The sequence below is a fragment of the Ambystoma mexicanum genome, chromosome 3q (genome assembly GCF_040938575.1).
Source record: "Ambystoma mexicanum isolate Mex_15411 chromosome 3q, UKY_AmexF1_1, whole genome shotgun sequence".
Taxonomy (NCBI): domain Eukaryota; kingdom Metazoa; phylum Chordata; class Amphibia; order Caudata; family Ambystomatidae; genus Ambystoma; species Ambystoma mexicanum.
Genome location: NC_090926.1, coordinates 646794783 through 646815463, shown reverse-complemented (window position 1 = coordinate 646815463; position 20681 = coordinate 646794783). Strand labels below are relative to the sequence as shown.

Sequence of the window (20681 nt, the reverse complement as noted above, 5' to 3'; positions counted from 1 at the left end):
CAGATTCAAAGTTCAAAATAAAATGCTTTATTATATCAAATTTGAGGGTTTCGGGGCGTGGCCAGGGTCCATGCCGTGAGGACGTGCTAGGCGAGAGGTCCTGTCTAGATCCTGATATAATCTCCTTTATGACGGCAAATCGCTAACCTTTCTTATGTGAGTTGACTTGCCCTGGCGGGTAGACATTGTCGCTGTCTACGGTGCTCTTTATCTATGTAAACAGGATGTCGGGAGGTCTGCAAGTTGGGCAGACCCGGAGCCGAACGACAGGCAAGATGGCGGCCGCACGGGGCGCTGATGGTTCCCCGCTGGGACTGGGGTGGCTGAGACACTGTTATACCCTCCTCTCATGGAGCGGGATCACTGAGTGGGATTTCAGTGCTCTAGCGCCTGCAATGCTTGCGGACTTCGCACTGCCCTATGCAGCACTGCCGAGAGAGCACAGAGCAGACATCCTCCAAGGAGGCGTTGTGTGATGCAGCCTCGGCCCAAGAGAGGACAACCACTAGCTGATGAAGACATGGGCGGAAGAAGAACAAAGAGAGGAGTGGGGGCCCTCTACCTGACTTGAGACGTTTGCAGCACTGCAACTACATGGACACTTGATGGTGGCCAGGGGTTGCTGGCATGGTGACTAAAGAATACCCTGCAGCGAAACGGGATTGTAGTGCAGTGGAAGGATGCAGTCAACTTGGAGGAACTGCTATAACAAGCTCTGGCATGACAGAGGTGAGTTGCTCCCCGGTGGAACATATTGCCCCAACCAGACAACTCACTTGGGAGGATAGCTCAGGGGCAACATGCTCGCCTTGGAAGCAAGACGACACAGAGCACCACAAGTTCTATCCCCGGGTATGCGCTACGAAACCACTGGGTATTAAGTGTGTTATAAATAACCTATTTTCTTTAAATGTATTTATTTAACATTTGTAGCGCGCGCCAAACCCTTAGGTATCTGGGCGCTGGCGAGAAGGTAATACACAATACACATTACAGGGGTTACCACAGGCAATAATAGATAATCATGTTAAGGAAATTTACAGACATATGATATTTACAGATACATTCTTCCCGTTTGTACAAGATCAGTAATATTTACATATAAAACTTATTCGCATAGGTAATTTGAAAATGAGGTATAGCAGATGTATTTACAGAAGCATATTGTATAAAGATGATACTGTCAATATTGAGGCACAGAAGGCCAGGGGTGTTGCTAGGTCTGGAAAAGATCTGGGGCTACACTAATATCGGGATTGCCAGGACCCGGGGCTAGCTATCCTTTTGGCTGTAGACCCTGAGATTCTATCCGGGGCTACAGCCAAAAGACCAGGGGCTATAGCCCCCTAAGCCCCCCCCTAGCAACGCCTCTGCAGAAGGCTACACATTGGAGGAGAAGACCCCGACTAAGTTTTCTGCAGAATGAAGGGTCGGATCGAATATCTAAGGGTAGGGCGTTCCAGCCTTTGGCTGCCACAACTGGGAAGCTGCGTCTCCCCGGGTTTGTTCTTTTGAATTTCGGGCTAGATAGAAAGGAGGCAGAGGCGGAGCATGTAGTCTTGGTGGTTTGGGTTGGAGTTAGCTAGGTTGGCAAGATATTTAGGAGCTATGAGACATTTGTAGGTGATTGCCATTGTTTTGAATTTGATCCGGTCCTGAACTGGTAGCCAACGTACTTTGCATCTGATTTCAGAGATATGTTCTCTTCTTGGTAGGTTTAGTGCTGCCAGTGGGGCATTGTTTTGAGTAACCTATAGTTTTTTAATGCTGCTAGTCACAGTGCCAGCCAGGAGGATGTTACAATAGTTGAGTTTCGACAGAATGAGAGCTCTTGCTAAGGTTAGGCAACTGTCTGCTGATAAATAGGGTCTACAGGCGTTGGTGAGTTTGGCAGTGTAGGCTGCTGATGAGTTTATGGAGTTAACTTGTCTGGAGAAGGTTAAAGATGAGTCCAAGTACACGTCCAGCGTTTTAACTTCTTTGGAGACAATAATGGTGTTTCCATCTATTATGAATTGTTTGTATTTGAGGTCAGGTTTTTTTAGGTGCATTTGGGTGCCGATCAGGAGGAACTCTGTTTTGTCATCATTTAGACAAAGTTCATGTTGAGCCATCCAGGATTGGATCATCTGGTAAGAAGGATGGTAGGGTCTGTGTTGTAGTCCCCAGTTAGGTGGATAAGAATGTGTGTATCATATCAGATCATAACCTATCATATCACCTATCATATCATAACCTATCATAACTCTTCGGAGACTAGTGAGGAGGCCCGTAGCTGCTGTGTACTGAGTGGCTGATAATTCCAGCACTCCCGCTTTGCCTTTGCACAAGTTATATGGGCGCCGGGAGGCAGGCTGGAACTTGAGGGCCTGCAGACAATAACATTACAGCGCTGAAATCTGACAGCTGCAAGGCCCTCAGTGCGGGCATACCACTCTAGTCTCCCCCTTGCCTGCGGCATACAGGGCGAACATCCCGGTGAGCCGAGCCTTCCCATGTACAGTATAGTGTTAAATTATTCCTTCTAGCCCAAACAGGGCTCACTGGGCTGCTGCATTGCTTTCCATGAGTGGGCCTTTGTGCACAATCATGACATAGTTGTCCCTGAGAGGGGACAGTCCTGCACCGGAGCAACCTGAGCTGTAATATCGGGAGGTGATGGGAACCTGCGGCCCCCATATACTTGCTGAGGACCTGTGCCAGCAGATCCACCCCACGGAACCAAATAACCCTGCAGGGGGGCGGCACTTCGTATTCCCACAATATGCCACCTACCAAACAGAAGGGTAACAACAAGACTTCTATTATGGATTCCTTTGCAGCCCAGGGGACGGGCCCTGATTCTATGGGAGACCAGGATAATGGACCTCTTCAGACACAGGTGACCCAGTCGGAATCCCAAGACAAACAAATTCTAGCTGCTATTGCTGCTTTGCAATCTTTCCTGGAATGCTAAATTGATAAAGTAAAAGTGGACCTCCATCTCCTGAGGCAGGATGTGCAGTCGCAGAACGAATTACCACAACAGAATTGCTGTTACAGGAAACCGATTTCACTACTGCAGAGAATGAAATCCTTGGAAGCTAAAAATGCCATGCTGGAACGCCGCGCCAAAGATGCTGTGGGATACTCACGCCAGAACAACATTAGAGTGCTCGGCATACCGGAAGCGAGTGAAGGTGCTGACCCCACATCATATATTGAAAAACTGATACTGCAGGAGGTGGGCCCCAGGAAATTGTCCCAGGGATTTACAACCGAAAGCTACAAAGGAGACCCCCACCAGGATCCAACCCAAAGCCAATAATCATAGCGAGGGTCCTTAACTTTAGGGACCAGGAGGTAATCCTGCAACACTCGCGAGAGGGCGGTGCCTTGCAGAGGGGGAACGTCAAGATTGCCATTTACCCAGATTACACACCGCTAGTCCAGAAGACGCACAACACATTCATCACCATGAAAGGCCTAAAATATATGCTCCTTTATCACGCCTCAGGCTAAAGGTGCTACAAAAAGGGAAGACACATATTTTTGAAACTCAAGAAGCTGTAAATACGTGAATGGACCAGAATGGAATGCATGATAAGAATGGAGAGACCCAATTGGACGGGAAGGGTTAGACTTATAGCATTTATAAGAAATTGCCATCTTGGCTGCATCCGGTTTATATGTGTCAATACAAATTGCCGCCAGAGAGAGTTGCTTTATGGCAGGAGTGTAACGCTACTGTCCAGGGTGCGTACTATGTTACCCTCCCCCCGTCAAGTTAGTGCTTACCACAAGTACTGGCTAGTCGGTACACTTGCCCATACCCATTGTCGCTGCTAAGTTGGGTACCTGTTACTGTCCCACGTTTTGGGACGCATTGTTGGGGTTTCAGTTTGTTTTGTTATTGTGGTTTGATATAAGCTACGGACCTAAGAATCTTGAAGGGTGAGGGGACTGGGGGAAATGTTCCCGCATTGACATTTCTGTTCCACGAATGGGGGTGAAGAGACCATATATTGATGGCATTGATTAAGCTTGCGACCTGTAATGTCAGGGGATTGGGGACATACTTACATAGGAACCGGGTGAGGTAGTTTCTGTGCAGAAAAAAGATCATGATCGCATTGTTGCAGATGACACACCAGCTCCCAACAGACCGAGAATCACTGAGAGCCAGGTGGGGAGGGGAGGGCTACGGTTCCACTTACTCTAAATTCGCTAGAGGAGTCATGGTCTGGATTGATACACAAATCCCCTTCCAACTTATAAGCACAGAAAAAGGTAGATTTTACATGGGCACATAGGTCACCAAGAGATATGTATAGTGAACTCATCCCAATCATGCAATACCTACCTTCCTCCGGCACTTGGAAAATAAACTTGTCCATTTGAGGGAGGTCCTCTTTCTTTGGGGGCGGGGTGACTTTAATTGTGTGAGGAACCCAACCCTTGACAGGTCTGAATCATCCCAGCCCAGGTCGTTGTTGGCATCTGGGGACCTGAACTGGCTGATTGCTGACTTAGTACTGGCAGACATCTGGAAGGAATAGAACAGGGATGGGAGGGGGTATTCATTTATTCGGCACCACATAAACTTTACACCTGCATCGATTACTTACTGGTCTGCACCGAGCACCTGGCCCATTTCTCAGGTGAAGTATACATGGGACACACCATTACTGACAACTCCCTACTGCTAGTGAACTGGGCCCGCCCGAGGCCCCCGATCCATTTGTGGCACTTGTCGGCTGAGACACTTCTGGATGACACTATTGGGACCAGCTGTGGGGATTCCTAATCACTTTTTTGGAGACAAATGTGGGCAGTGTGGTCAGTTGGACCACAGTATGAGAGGCCTTGAAGTGGAGGCAATGGCAGGAGCGGGTGGGATTAGGAAAACATTAAGAGAGAAACTGGAACACCTGGAGAATAAAATCTGTACTATTGAGGCGAACAAGGTCTTGACACTGGATTTTCAAACGGTGCTCAACTCATTACGCAGTCAATGTGAGGAAACATGGGAGAGGCTCCAGCAATTTGACCGATGCGACTCACACGGCACGTAAACACGCAGAGAAGGATAAGTCAAGTAGACGGTTATCATGGCTATGTAAAACCGAACAGCCCCGGAAACCGATAACAAAGATAAGGGATGAGTGCAAATAACTTTTGAAGGTCGCAGGCTGAAATAAACAGTGCTTCAGTACATTTTATAGGGCTTGATGAGATGCTGACAGATCCTGAGGAACTGCAGGAGCCCCTCTCCCAGATAGAGCTCCCACAGCTGTCTGCTGAACAGACAGCATCCCTAGAGCTACCACTGACGGAGGAGGAACTAGGTGGAGAGATCATGTCCCTTTCGCAGAGAAGACACCGGGCTCAGATGGGCTACTGGCCGAGTACTACAAAATGTATGCCTCCACTCTCACCCGTGTTTTGCTGAAAGTATATGAGAAAGTTTGTAATAGAGGCAGGCTCCCCATCAGTAGGAGGGAGGCAATAATAGTTCCCATACTTAAACCAGGGAAGCCTGCTGAGTTGTGCGACTCATATCGCTTTTTAGCTATGTTGAACCAGGACATCAAGATACTTACCACACTGCTCGCCGGCAGGCTTTAGAAAGTGACAGCCTCCCTGATACACAGGGACCAGACTGGGTTTGTCCCTGGATGTAACACTTCCATGAATTTACGCAGACTCCAACATATAATTGATCAGACTAATCCAAGAGAGGCCCCACCAGTGGGAGTGGATGCTGGCTGTGATGCAAAGTTTTGGAATCGGCAAGGGTTTCATTAAAAGGGTTCAATTGTTAATCACATTGCCGACGGCCAGAGTAAAGACGAGGAAATGGGTATCTGAGGCCTGGGAAGTACAGCGGGGTACCCGGCAAGGGTAGTAGTAGAGGGGGTGAAATGATCCATGTTGTTCTGAGGGATGCTGCCACTGTCCCTAATGGGTAGGATCGTTCTGGTAAAAATGATGGTGCTACAGCGACTGTTCTACCCGTTTACTAATGTGTATAACTACATAACTGAAGGGTTCTTTCATAGGTTGGACTCTGCGTAAAGAATTCTTGTGGGGTAAGAGTAGACAAAAAATAGCTTTGAAAACACTAGGATGGGAGAGCACAATGACCATGTTTTAAATTATACTTTTTGGCTGCGCAACTACAGTATATGACGTAATGGCTATTCGATGACGTCACGGCTGAGTCGAACTAACTACGGAACTAATCAAATCAATTTTGTTAAAGGAAGTCCTTTGGGCGTGCGGACGACTTGTGGGCAACAAGGTGCTAATTATAATGCTAGGGAGACAGGTATGGATAAGAGCGGTGAAAATGCTAAAGAAACGCAACCCATACTCCCTGCAGATCCCTTGGGTGACTGATGACTATTCTGGGGTGAAGGAATTAGCTGTGTTCAGAAGATGGGAGGAGTTCGGACCTAGCTTATGGGGCGACATGTACAAGTATGGCGTATTTAGAGAGCTCACTGACCTGTTGCAATCTGAAAGTCCACCCAAGGGCCAGTTTTTATGGTATCAAAGGTCGACAGTGATAGCAAAGAAGAAATGGTCAACCTGGCCAGGTGAGCCTACACCCAACACATTGTTACACCTGTTGTATGAACTAGTGGATGGCCGGCACCTTGTATCTGGGATACAGGTGCATGCAAAATATGAATAGTGTACGGAATGTAGGACTGAAAGAGAAGTGGGAAAGACACCTAAACAGGGAAGTGAGAGACACCCAATGGAATGCTGTGTTGATTTTTACTAAAAAGGTCTCCCGCAACGCAAGGTTTCATCTTTTACAGATGAATGTTGTACAGCGCACATACATGACCCCACATCGTATAGCTGCATTTGACCCCACTAGTTCCTCTGATTGCCCGTGGTGAGGTATGACTGAAGCGGACGTTAAGCATATGTTCAGGCACTGTATCCATGTACAGTCCTTTTGGTATCAGATTAAAACAGCTTGTTTCAAAGCAGGGATAACACGCTTCAATTGGGAGCCACTTGAATGTTTGCTGGGTGCATACCCCAGACTTAAAAAATGTAGACATATCATTAAATTAGTGAACTTGGTATTGTGTATTAGCTAAAAGGCGCATAGCAATGTCCTGGAAATCACACAAGGGGCCGCAGTTCTGCGTATGGTATACAGATTTCTTAAAGATGGCGTACAGCTGAGACTACGACATGGTGCAGATCCTTGAGATCGATTGTTAAAGAACCTACGGAGAATATCACAGCATGGAGTGCTCTCAAAGAGGCATTGTTTCAACCCTCGGATGCTAAACCCATGTGACTATGAAAGTGGCATCAGTGCCCCCTGCGCTGCCACATGGGCGGAACTTTCACTAATGGCATGGAGCACTGCAGAGTCCCTTTGAGTACATAGTTCTATCTCTAACTTCTGTGAGACCCCCATAACCTAAACTACAGACGTTTGGATTTAAATTGGTTTTCCATGGATATTGTTTTGGGTGGCTATACTCTATGTAATACTTGATTCGTCTGAGACACAGATTCAATACTTACGCTGTTGTTTATGCTCTAAATATATATACCAATACACAGATCGCAAAATAAAATAAATAATTAAATCAAATGTCAGGACAGTAGAAGGCCTAACTTGCCCTATGCTATAGTAGTATTTTCCTACCTGAACGAAAGTCAGGAAAGTCTGAGTCAAAGAGTTCAATTTAAAGGTTTGTCTGTGTCCAAACCTACCCTTGTCCTCACAACTAAAGCAAACCAAAGTGTAGGCATGTCAATCGTAAAAGAAATGGTGATTAACACAAAGTTCTGAGCTTCGTACAGCTCTTGGCTTCCTTGTCAGTTCCCCTTCCCCAAGTTCAAGAAAGTTCCACAAAACTCTCAAAGGTTACCTTTCTCATGTTCAAGGCAGTACAGTTCCACACAATCCTCGGGGTTCCCTTCTGCAAGTTCCAGGGGACATAGTCCAAAAGAAAAATGGGTCTTAAGGCTTTGTTCTCAAGACAACACTTGCAGTTCCTCAATTCTCAGGGTTCCCGTCCCCAAGACTTTAACTCAGCCAGCTGGCCTTGTTTCAGTCTTTTCAAAAGTTCAACACAACTCTAGGTCAACCTGACTCTCCTCCTGGATTGCATCACCAGTTTGTTTACAGTGCTTCTTCTTGGCTTGTTCCACAATGCCTTTGGTTTTCGCAGTTTAGGGTGCACTGGTCTAGGCGCAGTTATCAGACAACAGAGTCCCTCCATCACAGGTTGCGCAACCAGGATCCCTAAGCGTTTCAGCCCACACAGGTTCTTCTGTACTTGCCCCTGTGTACAGAGTCACATTCACTTGGTTTCTCTTTGTTGGCCTCTGGGCTTTAGGCGTAGTTTTACACCATTCTGGCTTCTCCTGGTTAGCCTCTTGGCTCTGCAATAAGGTGTCACACACCTCTTGCCAGTCTTTGGCTATAATAGTTCACTTTGTGCTGGTCTTATTCATGCCCCACCTTTCTATGCCACTCTTTCACGTTTGCGCTCTTTTCTGCAAGTTGCTTTCACATGGGCACTTTTCCCTTTGGAGGTTTTACTATATTCAGTATTCAATATGCTTAATTTCAAGGTTTCATTCAGTTTGGTAGTCAATATGCATTTCATATGCTTAATTTCATGTTTCCATTCAGTATTCAAGATGCATTCAATATGTTTAAATTCAAGTTTCCATTCAGTTCGGTACTTCATTACCTATGTGGAGACCACTAGGAGTGCCCTGGCTTTCGAGTGGCTTTCGAGTAGCTTCCCTGACACTCACTGATCCTCAGAGTACCTCTGCGGCAGCTCCTGCAACTTCCTTTAGGCTTCTCAGGTGGGTGGACTGGCCTCTGCAAGCCCAGATCGCACGCCGAGTGCTCTCTGCCACAAACCGGCAACTCCTCTGCTTGACATAAGACAATTCCCTCCCTTCTTCCTGCTCGCTCTCAGCTCCAACTGCTCGCCTTCCAATACGGAGGCTCCCAGACCTGTGGCAGCCTAACAACCCAACTGGCCTGGGGCTCCATAGGTCCTCTGGGATGTCAGCCAGTGTCCTGGCTTCTTTCTCAGGTCCCACCACGGCTGCTTCCACATAAAAAGGGTCCCCTGCTGGTCTATCCCTGTTGCGCCACTGTATTCTACTCGCTGCCTCTCCCTTCATACACCTGCAACCACTTGACAGGTTGCAGGTGTGAATTCTTAATTGGGATTGCCAGACCATGATTAAAGGGACAATCCTGACCTATGCAGTCCTCTGCAGGCATCTTCTTTGTCCCAGTACTCGAGTAGTGGAATTCATTTTTTGTGTTCATTGCTCTGTCGCCTCTTCCTTGTTCCAGTGCTTTCAGGGGTCAGGTGTGGGAAAATGAGGGGAGCTGGCTTGCAGTAGCCTAGAAAGGCTGGGTGAGGGTTAGGTTGGTCTTCAATAGGGAAAGGGGGATGCCATGGCTCCCCTGTGGGCACCCCACTCCCAATCCCCAAGGACCCTCCAACTAGGTGATCCTCCTTCGCTTCTCCACCCCTAGAGTCACGATCCAAAAGCAATGGCCTTTCCCTGGCCACCAATGAAGAGGATCCAGGGAGAGTAAGAGGAGTGAGGATACCATCAGGTTTCTCACACCCCATACATCAAAAGTAGCCTGAGTAAGGACCCTAGAAGACGAGCTAGAAATGTAAGACCAGATTGCCTCCAATACAATGAGGAGAGGACACAAAAGACCCATAACCCCTTAGATAGATCTTCAAAGGAGGTGCCTTATTATCTCCAATACTGCTCCACAATCTACAGACATGCCTCTCCACCCCATGGTAATCGCTTCTGAACACCCACTACCGGTATAGCAGGCAAGAGATTGAACCGAAGCTTCAGGCCAAAGTATTTTAGCCTTTTTGTCATTAAACGTTACAAGGTAGTCAAAAGGAACAAGAAATGGAAATGCTTGTTTCACAAACGATGGCATGGACATTTTTCCCTCCAGATATTCCACATTTTGGGCAAAATACCACTCATACGCTTTCTTTTTTAAGGATTGTTTAACTAGCATTACGTTTTCAAGTGGGTCGATTTCCCAATCAATTCTTGCATGAAACTCTGTGCAGGTGGTATGGAATTATTTTAACAACTGGTCAGACTCAAAGAGAGAGCGGCAGCTCTCGCCATACGAACCCAACTGAGTCAGACCACGATCAGACAGAATCAGAGAAGCAAACTATGATTGACCTTAATGAACGTTGCTAGGGAGAGAAGGCTCGGCTCCATCCAAATGGCTTCCACCTGCACTTATTTCGGCAAACCTATTGTTCCCTTTCACAGCTTTCCTTACAGCGTTTTTAGCCCTTTCAACTCTCTATCCGTGTACGAGACTGTATAATAATCTGGGAAAATATTAAGGATGTAAACGTGGCAGAACCCTTCTACCGAGTGGTCCCCACTGGCACGCACAAGGCTCGTAATCATGCCCAATTTTTCATTGCTTTTGTATACACATGCTTTTTTAGCTGGTCAATTGAGCAGCCTACGTTCAACAAAGCCCTCAATTACACATAATTGGTGACAACCTCAATGGTTTTGCCATCTATTTGCCATTTAAAATTCCCAAGCGACATTTTCTTCCCCACTACCATGAATATGATTTTTGACTTATTCAGTTCAAGCCATTGTTCTTCAATTACCTATGCAAAGCCTTGGTAGAGCGCTGAAGGTAAATAGATGTACTATCCAACAGCACAGTATCATCGCAGTACATCAACCAAGATACCCTGTGGGAGCCAATCTTTGGAGGGAAATGTTTGCAGTTGTCTACTAACATGGCCAAGTCAGCCAAATATAGTTTAGGAAGCAGGGGAGCGAGAACACAACATTGCAAGTAATTGGTGAATCTCCCCCTTAAATACACACTATCTACCTTTCCATGTTGAATCCAGTTTAAGCGCTCAGACCTTTGCCTTTGTCAGCAGAAAATGCTGTCTGCCTACACAGTGGAAAAAACCTCAACACCTACTTTACAATCAGAGATTTTCTCTAACTCCTTATAGAATTGAAGAACATCCAAATACCTTTTATGAACCCAGCTCGTCTTCCTCAATTATAGACTAATTTCCCAAATCCCTTTCCCTGCAAAACATATGGAAATTGTGGTGATGGCTCATCTTAAAGAAGTTATTGAATTTCATTACCTTCAGCATTTCGCCTAAGCAAGATATCTAAGAAATCTCTGTGCTGAGTGTGCACTAATTTCAGTACTTGATGACATGCAATGGGTGACTGGTGGCGACCGTGCTGGAGCTACGAATAAAGTGATAACCTTTCAATGAGCACGAACATTGCAGAACTAATTGTCTGCAATTTAGCAAATTCTAGTGACGAGTTTTTGCATCAAAACATATGCCAACTCGTCCAGGTTCTCCCATAATGAACTATGTGACCCAGACCCAGTTCTTTCAGCTAAGACCGCCAATTCCTGTTCTCTGCCAGCAATGTATTCGTTTAGTCTCGGCGATCCTGACCTGGCAAATCTTCCATTACCAACTTCAGAGAATTCTGAATGCCATATCCAGGTTGTTCCTTCAGCTAAAATGTTCCTAACATATAATGCCATATGTGTAAAAGGTATGGGGCCTCATTACAACCTTGGTGCTAAGTGCACCAACTTTACCACCATGGTGTAAACTACGTTTACACCATGGTGGATGGCGGATTTACCGCCCCATTACAAGGTGAGTGGGGCGGTAAATCCCCATTTCCCATTTTCCCTTCCCCATTCCCATTTTTGCCCCATAGGGCATAATGGGAGTGGGGAAGGCGCTAATTACGGCACCGTAAATTACGGTGCCGTAATTAGCACCAAGGTGCCTTAGCACCATGGAACTTAACGCCTGCAAAAAGCAGGCGTTAAGGTGGGAATCAGGCGTTAAGGGTTAACGGTGGCGTTAACCCTTAACGCCTGAGTTGTAATGAGGGCCATGGTCTTTAAATGTCCAGCAAAGAATATATGGCCATTTTCAGTGAGAAGACCATATGTTTGGTCACTAAGTGGACTCATTACACCACATCCCCAAGTAGCCCACACCAGGCCTTCTCGCGGCTCGTGGGTCCCACCTATTGACTCTTTAGATGTGCTGCAAGATCTTTTACCATGCCGGCCTCTGCACTACAGAACATTTACCGGAATCCTTTGTTTTATGTGGTAATATTTTGCTGCACTTTACAAGAACAGACATGCATGAATAAATAAATACATACCAGAGACACCTTAATGCTTATAATGCAGTTGTACTGCATTCGTTGAATTTATGTCGTTACTTTCCCTTTGTTTATGATGATGGTTAATATGCCAAGACAACACATTAAATATGTACCAACAGATGACAGAAAACGGTATTACATTAGCTTTACTAGTTTTAGAAAACGTGGATGATGCATGGAACTCAACATTTTGGCTTTAAGCAAACAATAGACAGAAAGGCCATGTTGGATGAATATTTTAGATACACAAGACATTAAAAGGAAGCAAAGACAAGAGAAGATGCATTTTCCCACTGTGGCATAACCAGAATTTCGTCTTTACCTGGCAATCTCGTTCACAAATGGCTTCAATTCTTGAGGTTCATAGGCACGAGCAAAAGCCCAGCAAACGTAACATGCTGCATCACGGACATTGGAGCCAACGCTGTAGGCTCCCCGTTTTTCATCAAAGGTCAATGCCTTCAAGATTACAGGAACAACTAGAAATACATAACAATATGATCTTTGATTTAGAAGCAGCAATACCATAATTAACAAAGACAAGGTGAATCATCTAGTAACAATGCTCTTTTGCTGCCATGCAACTGCAAATTAGGTTGTCTTTTAGGGGTGCTAGGAAAGTGCATTTTACAATTGAATAGACAATAGGACAAACAAATGAGACTTTGTCTCTACGCACAGGGAGGCAGAGGAAGAACAAATGACAAATCTATATTAATAACTTTTCAGATGTATTCAGTTCCCACAAATATCTCATCTTTGATTTGCAATGGCAGCTGTCATCAGAAACATTTTATGGCAGTGGTGTAATGTAGTTAGGCATCTACCCGTTTAGCCGCCCAGCTCTATGGCTCCATAAGCGACACCATCAGGGCATATCTATAGAGCACATCATCTCCTGTGATATCAGTTCTCCCTTTCACCACCATCCCCCCAGACTCAGCAGCAGCTGAGGGAATCTGAAAAGATCCTCCCTTGAGATGTTAACAAGCTCCTTACATAAGGGGTATGTTTGAAGGGCGATGAGCCTTTGGGAAGAGAATCCATCAAAAAGAACATTACCAGAGGTAAGAGCTAAGCAATTTGGCTTTCTAAAAGAGTGCACCCTCTGCTTAGATATGCTACAATAGCAGTACACTGATTCTGAAGGAGGGGGTAGAGTGAGGAGAAACTGCACTACAGCACTGCCCTTCCAAAGCAGACATTGTAGTCAGATTGTGAGCCCAGGCAACAGTGCTTTGGGAAGGTGTGAAGCAAAGCCAATATCGCCTCCTGGTAAATGTCAAAGGCTAGAAAATCATAACTGCATTGCGGAGGTAGCCACAACTCATCTCATGGAGTGGGTTTCTAGACCCTGAGGCACAGCTTTTACATTACGTGATGCACAAAACAAACAAGTCACTGTCTGCTTAGAGACAGAAATACCCTGTCTGGATCCATCAAAGGCAATTAAAAGCTGGTTGTCTTTATGGCAGTCCCTCATTCCAGCGACAGAGGCTTGGAGCTCTTTTCGGAACCATACTATGGAACCTCTCTTCTTCCTTGGAAGAGTGAGGTGTCAGGTAAATAAAAACAGTAGATGCATTTTCTGGTTCAAATAGAATCCAGGGATTACTTTGGGAAGGAAGCAGCGTGCACTTAAAGTGTTAGTAAACCTTTGAGGAAGTCAAGTAAGGGGCCATGCCTACAGAACTTGAAGGTCACCAACCTTACTAGCCAAAGGCTATAGCAACCAGGAAAAAACATTTAGGGTTATCTGTCTCATGGAGGAGGAGTGGAGGCGATCCCATCAAAAAATTTAAAACAAGGTACAAGTGCCAAGGTGGGATCACAAGCCAGCTGAAAGGAACTGTTAACTAAACCTTCCAGAAATTGAACAACTGTAGGAATAGAGAAATAGGTACCTTGTTCAGGCATCCTCATAAAAACAAAGATGGTGGCCAAATAGCCCTTTACAGTGCCAACCCCCAAGGCCATGCTGGGCCAAAGCGAGAAGAAATTGCAGAATTGAGGCTGTGGAATAGGATGCAAGGTCTAAAACCTTTTTCTGCAACAAGAAAATAATTTTCTTCACCAACAGTTATATATAGATTTCTGGTGGTGGATCGCTGCGGATATTCAGACAAATCCCAATCCGTGTATCTCAAATGCTCAGCAGCCACGCTTGCAGGCTAAAAGTGCTGAGATTCGGTAGAAGGATTTGCCTTCCCACTGGAAGACCAGGTCCACTCTCTTCGGGAGGTACATGGGAGGACAGATAGTAATTTCTAGGCGATACGAGGATCAAGCTCTCCGAGCCTAGTCGGGGTCAATCAGAATCATTGTGGTCCAGAACCTCTATCCTCCTGAGAATCTGCAGAATGGCAGGAATCAGTAGAAAGGCATAGAAAGAGTTTGAAGTAGCAGTCCACTATGAACACCCTCCCTTAATTCCGCACTGAGTGCAGATTAATTGGAGAAAAACACTGGAGGTGAACAGATCCAACTAAGGGGGCTCCCCAAAGATTGAAGATTTCCAGAAGGACCTGGTGGCAAAGTGCCCATTTGTATGATTTCAATTGACCCAGACACAGAATCAGCTGTGCATTGGCCAGGGCCAACTGGCACAGTTCATTCACCAGGCAACAAGCAAGCGGCTTTCTTGCATAAAACAACAATGACATTAAATCTATCCCAAATATGACCTTCAGGGTGGTGTTCTACCACCTCTGAAATAAGGTTCCTCAGGATGGGTGAATATTTGAGAAGGAAATAAGATGTATTTATGGTTATGAGTCACGCTTCCAGCTGCAAATATTTTCTTTCCCATAGCATCCAAATTATAGCTTTCCCTAACTGGCAGAAGCTTGGACCACCAGGCGTTCTGGATTGGCATACTTAGATAGGTAAACTGGAATGTATGGCACAGATTCATATTGTTTTGTCAAATGTGTATCCACTGTCACCGCTGAACATGGATGTTGCCAGGTGTCGAGCTCCCGGTCCGCAATAGCAGCATAAAAAAGGAGCAATATCTCCATTGCCGGTCCTCTTTTCAGGATGCCAGTCAGTTTGTAATGAGCAGCTGTTTTGTTGGAATGCCCAGCCCTAATGGTGCCATCACTTTCTCCATTGTTTTACAAAATGACAATGTGGATGCCTGCATGATAACCAGGTCTTGTGAAGTGTTAAGACCACTGGCATCCTTTAAGTCTGCTACCAATTCTGCCAACCAAACATCAGCTGAAGTAAACGCCTCAACCAATTATCCACGTGATGTCTCAATGGGTTCTTATCCATATGGGATCACGGCCCCTTCATTGCCATGAATTGCCCTCAAAGTGTGGACATGCACCAATATAATTCTCTGCCTTTCAATCCTAACATGAGGAGTGGAATAGGTCCATAGATATAAAAATGGGTATCGATTTATTGTGAACAAATATGGAATGAAACAACAAGGGAGCAATACCTACTGGAAGCATCCAGTACAGTATAACTGAGATGATATATATGTGAACCTGAATGATGACCGTCTTGACAAATGTACTTACAGAAGGGTATATAGGTTATGCATGTAAAATCATTGTATACAAGACACATTTGTGCGCAACTTTAGAGGGTAACAGTTTTATGCCTTGAGGAAGTCCACCAACAGGGTGACACATTCGCACATGCCCCGATATGTGAATACTGGCACTTTCTGAATGAAATAGGATATATATACCTTGAGAATATCACTTTGTGAATGAGATGATATAAGCACTTTGTGAACAAATTCCCAGGTGCATTTTGTAAATAAACACACAATATAATGATAATTTTGGAGCATTGATTATGCGTCCAGGAATAAGCGCATATTACCCAACTATGCTATAATTGACTATCCGATAATTGGTTTAGTTTACTGCAAGCTCACCATCACAATTTTTGTGTGTGCAGTGGCAATAAACGGACGACTAATAGAAACGACAAAGGAATTAAATGAAAGGTTTTCATCAGCAATGTTTTACTAAAAGGTCCCTACTCTACTTTAGAGCTCCTGTGGTTTGGGTCAATTGATAACCCATCACCCACCATAGTGTGCAACATTTTTAAGCCAATGTTCATTCTTGGCTTTCTGCTGTCAGAGTAACAACCAGAGACTAGTGATTTTCACCACGTTTTATCCGAAAACGCTGTTTCTGTGAGTGTCACAGGCCATTTGTTAGGACACCTCTAATACAGTAATTTATTCTACAAGTGCTGCAGACAAATTCTCTCTTGGAGCATATGGATTCTGCCTGGTTGTCAACTTTTATTCACTTCTGGACCATTGGTTAAGGCTTTCTCCTTTTTAGTCTGAACACATGTCCTGAGTATCACTAGAGTTGTTCCCCTGCTTGTACATACTTCAAGGCTTCATGTTGAGGTTTCCTTTTTAGTTGGGTAGGAGACTCCCAGCTCTGCATGTTATGCCCAGATTTCCACCGTGTACAGGTTAGCATCCATATAACAGTCTCCCTCCCTAGGGTCTCATATCTTTTGTTCAGTGCTAAGGTAATTCCTTCCTCAGAGTTCCTTACTGGGATTCTTCTCATTCTTAGGCTTCTGCAGCATGGCAATGATATGTTTAGATCCATGACATAAGCATTTTTTCAGATTGGGGGTGAAAGACCAAATTAGAAATGTTTGAGGGAGAAAAGACTGAAGAACATTTTTTCGAAATAATCTTCGGTATTTTCTCCCCTGAACATTACTGACTTGGCCCACACCTCTACCCACACCCCACACCCCTACTTACCTTGCATTCCGACACGATGTGTCCCTGCAACGCCTGTTCCCTTTCACTTCCATAATCGGGAACCGGCGCCACAGGGTCCTTTCCTTTTTTTATTTTTTGGGACAGCTGCTGGGGTGACCCCCGCAATCCCTGCTCACAATATAGTGAGCAAGGGTGCGGGGGACACCCATGTATCCTTTTTTGTTTGGGATGGCTGCGGGTCTTACCCCCATAACCCTTGCTCACAATATAGTATCCAAGGGTACGGAGGACACCCCTGCAGCCCCCAGCTCCGAATGTGTGATCTGGTCGAATTTTTCAGGCGTTTGGATTTTTTTAATAGCCGAAATTCAGCCAAATCACGCATTCGTTGTTTTTTCCTCTAACATTTTGGATGAAACCGCATTTTTCTACTGTGCTGTTGCCTTTATGCTAGCTTTGACAGAATGGAACTAGATGCTGCGGAAATCTACTCCCGTAACATCAGCAATCTTCACAATAAAATGGGCTCATCTCTGTCTCTCTATGATGGAAGGATTCTGCTTCCCCAGCCTGCATGGATCATTGGGCATGTGGAATGGGTTAATGCATACTGTGAAGGCATCATGAAGCAAGACACAGACAACAGATTCACAGTTCAAAAGAAAATTGTTTATTAAATCAAATGTCAGGATGGTAGTAAGGCCTAACTATACTAAGGTGGGATTTCCCTACCTGAATGAAAAGTCTGGGTCAAAAAGTTCAACTTAAAAGTCTGTTTGTGTCCAAAACCTATCCTTGCCCTCACAACTACAGCTAAACAATATGTAGGGATGTCAATAATCAAAGTAATGTGATTAACACAAAGTTCTGTGCTTCTTCCACCTCTTAGCTTCCTTTTCAGCTCCCCTTCTCCAAGTTCAAGAATGTTCCACATACAAGTCTCATGATTACCTTTTCCCAAGTTCAAGGCAATACAGTTCCACACAATCCTCTGGGTTCCCTTCCCCAAGTTCAGAGCAACACAGTTCACACAAAAAAGGGTCTTGAAGATCCGTCCGCGAGACAGTATTTTCAGTTCATCTAAACCTCAGGGTTCGCCCTTCCCCAAGATTGCAATGTAGCAACTTGTACTGGTTTCAATCTTTCAAATCAACACAAATCTAGGTCTACTTGACCCTCCTTCTGGCTCGCCTTACCAGTTTACTCACAGTTCTCCTGCTTGGTTCAATTCAGAATGTCTTTGACTTTCACCTTTTAGGGCTCACTGGTCTAGGCTCAATTTTCAGACCACACAGTCCACCGATCACAGGTCGCGCAACCAGGAACCCTATGCTCTCCAGCCCACAATGATTCTTCTGTACTTGTCTCTGTGTACAGATTCACATTCACTTAGTTTACTTAATCTTGGCCTCTTGGCCCTGTGTGAAGTATTACACTCTCCTGCGTCTCCTGGTTGCCTCTTCGCTTTGCCATGATGTGTAACACACTTCTTGCCAGCCATGACCTTTCTGTGCTGTGTCCATTCATAAAGTTCATTTTGTGGTTGTCTTTTTCATGCCCCACCTTTCTGTTGCATTCTTTCACACTTGCGCTCTTTTCCATAAGTTGCCACTATTCGCTTTGCCCACACAGTTCTGTATTCAAAAAGCTTACTTTAGCTTGCTTTCAAGTTTGCACTCATTTTGATCTTCAAAATACGTAAATCAGCTTTGTTTCAACGTTTCATTCTATTCGGTATTCAATAAACTCATACAGCACTTGACTGCCTATGCATAGCCCACTAGGAGCGCCCAGCTACTCATTGACTTTCCCCGACAATTACCGGTCTTCAGCGTTCCACTCCGCTGGCTCTGCTTCCTTTCTTCTGCTGCTTGGGTAGGCGGGCCGGCCTCTCGGAGCCCTGATCGCACTCCGGATGCTGTCCTCCACACGCCAGCAGCTATGCTGCTTCGGCACGGACGAGGACAGCATCCTTCTTTGCTCGTTTCTCCAACACACACAGGCTCCCACACCTGTGGTGGCCTCACAGCCCAGCTTACCCTGGGTTCCACAGGTCCTTTGGGAGATTGGCCAGCACCCTAGTTTCCTCTCAGATCCCACCACGGCTGCCTCCTCACAAGAAGGGTCCCCTGCTGGTCTCTCCCACAGAGGCCTCCCGTTTGCTCCACACCATGCTGCTCTCTGGTTCTCTCTTTATACACCAGCAACCACTTGACAGGTTGCAGGTGGGGATTCTCAATTGGGCTTGCCTCACCCTAATTAAAGGGACATGCCTGAACCTCACAGTATTCTGCAGGCATTTTCTTTGTCCCAGTACTAGAGTGGTGAAATGGGTTTTTAGTGTTCATCCCTCGGTCGCCTCTTCCTCGCCCCAGTATGTCAGATTAAATGTGGGGAAATTAGGGGAGCCGACTTACAATAGCCTATCAAAGCTGAGGGAGGGTTAGGTTGGTCTTCAATAGGAAGATGGGTTCCATGTCTCTCCTGTAGGCACCCCACTCCCAATCCCCAAGGACCCTCCGCCCAGGTGATCCACCCTCGCTTCTCCAGCCCCAGGTTCAGCATCCAAGAGTGATGGCCTTTCCCTGGCCACCTGAGAAGAGGATCCAGGGGGAGTAGGAATGAGGATACCCTCAGGTTTCTCACAAAATCCATTTCCTTATAGGGAGTGCTCCTGCGCATACGGTAATAGGGAGCTGCCTTCGGTGCCAAAATCGTAATACTGACACACACACACACACACAAAGCAGGACTGGGAAGGAGGTGTTTATTGACACCTCTCACTCTGCTTCCTACCTGAAGGTGCCATAATAAGGATGTTTGCAACATGACAAAGTCCTAATACAAGCTTGAGCAGGTAAGTTAAACTATTCTGTGTGTACATATGAATGTGTGCATGCAAGTGGCTGTGTGGATCTGTGTGTGGGTGAGCACGTGTGACTGTGCTTTTTGAAAGATATGAGTGCAGGGCCAATCCATGCGATGGCAGGGGGCATGAGGCATATTTTGATTGCAATCCTGCTATGTGCGGGATGCTGGCCACAAGACAAAGTGTTAAGAGGCAGTGCTGGCATGTACTGTCACAGGTGGCATGAAAATATCATACTGTTAATAAGGCATTATTACTCCGGGCAAGTGGTGTGTCCCCAGATAGTGACAATGGAGAAATTACTTACCGGTAATGTTCTTTGTATGGATTCCATAGAAATAACATTATCAGTAAGTAATTTCTTTTTCAATCGATTGCCTTTCTCCCTCCGATTCCTCATCAGATAGACTCCCCAAGCAGTATGGACCAAGGAAGCGGGAAGAAAGTCCTCACCCAAGGAAACTCTGCAAAACGTCACTCCCAAAGCGAGTCTCATTCCGTGGGTCACATCTAGGCAGTGATATTTAGTGAAGGTATGCAGTGAGGACCAGGTCACTGCTCGGCAGATGTCTCTCACTGGCACCGCCCCTCTGTAGATCTGAAGAGGCAGCCACGCCCCTAGCAGAGTGGGGTCTGATGCCCGATGGTAATTCCTTTCCCGCATTGAGATAGCACTCTGATATGCAAAGCGTAATCCACCTAGAGATGGATTGTTTGGAGACAGCTAAACCCTTTCTTGCAAGCGAGAAGGCTACGAACAGTTGGTCTATTTTTCTAAACTTTGTAGTTCTTGCAATATAAAAGCTGAGAGACCTTTTCTGGGTTTAGCCTACGGAG

The 20681-nt window shown here is 45.6% G+C and overlaps 1 protein-coding gene across 4 annotated transcripts in view; it reads right to left on the bottom strand.

The window, feature by feature from the left end:
- The window catches only part of TBCD (tubulin folding cofactor D), a 2839019-nt gene that overhangs the window by 1466182 nt on the left and 1352156 nt on the right, over positions 1–20681 (bottom strand). For all 4 annotated transcript variants that reach the window (XM_069654539.1, XM_069654542.1, XM_069654540.1 and 1 more), the window contains exon 16: positions 12575–12731. In XM_069654539.1, the coding sequence (XP_069510640.1) occupies positions 12575–12731 (157 nt within the window). The remainder of the gene's footprint in view (positions 1–12574; positions 12732–20681) is intronic.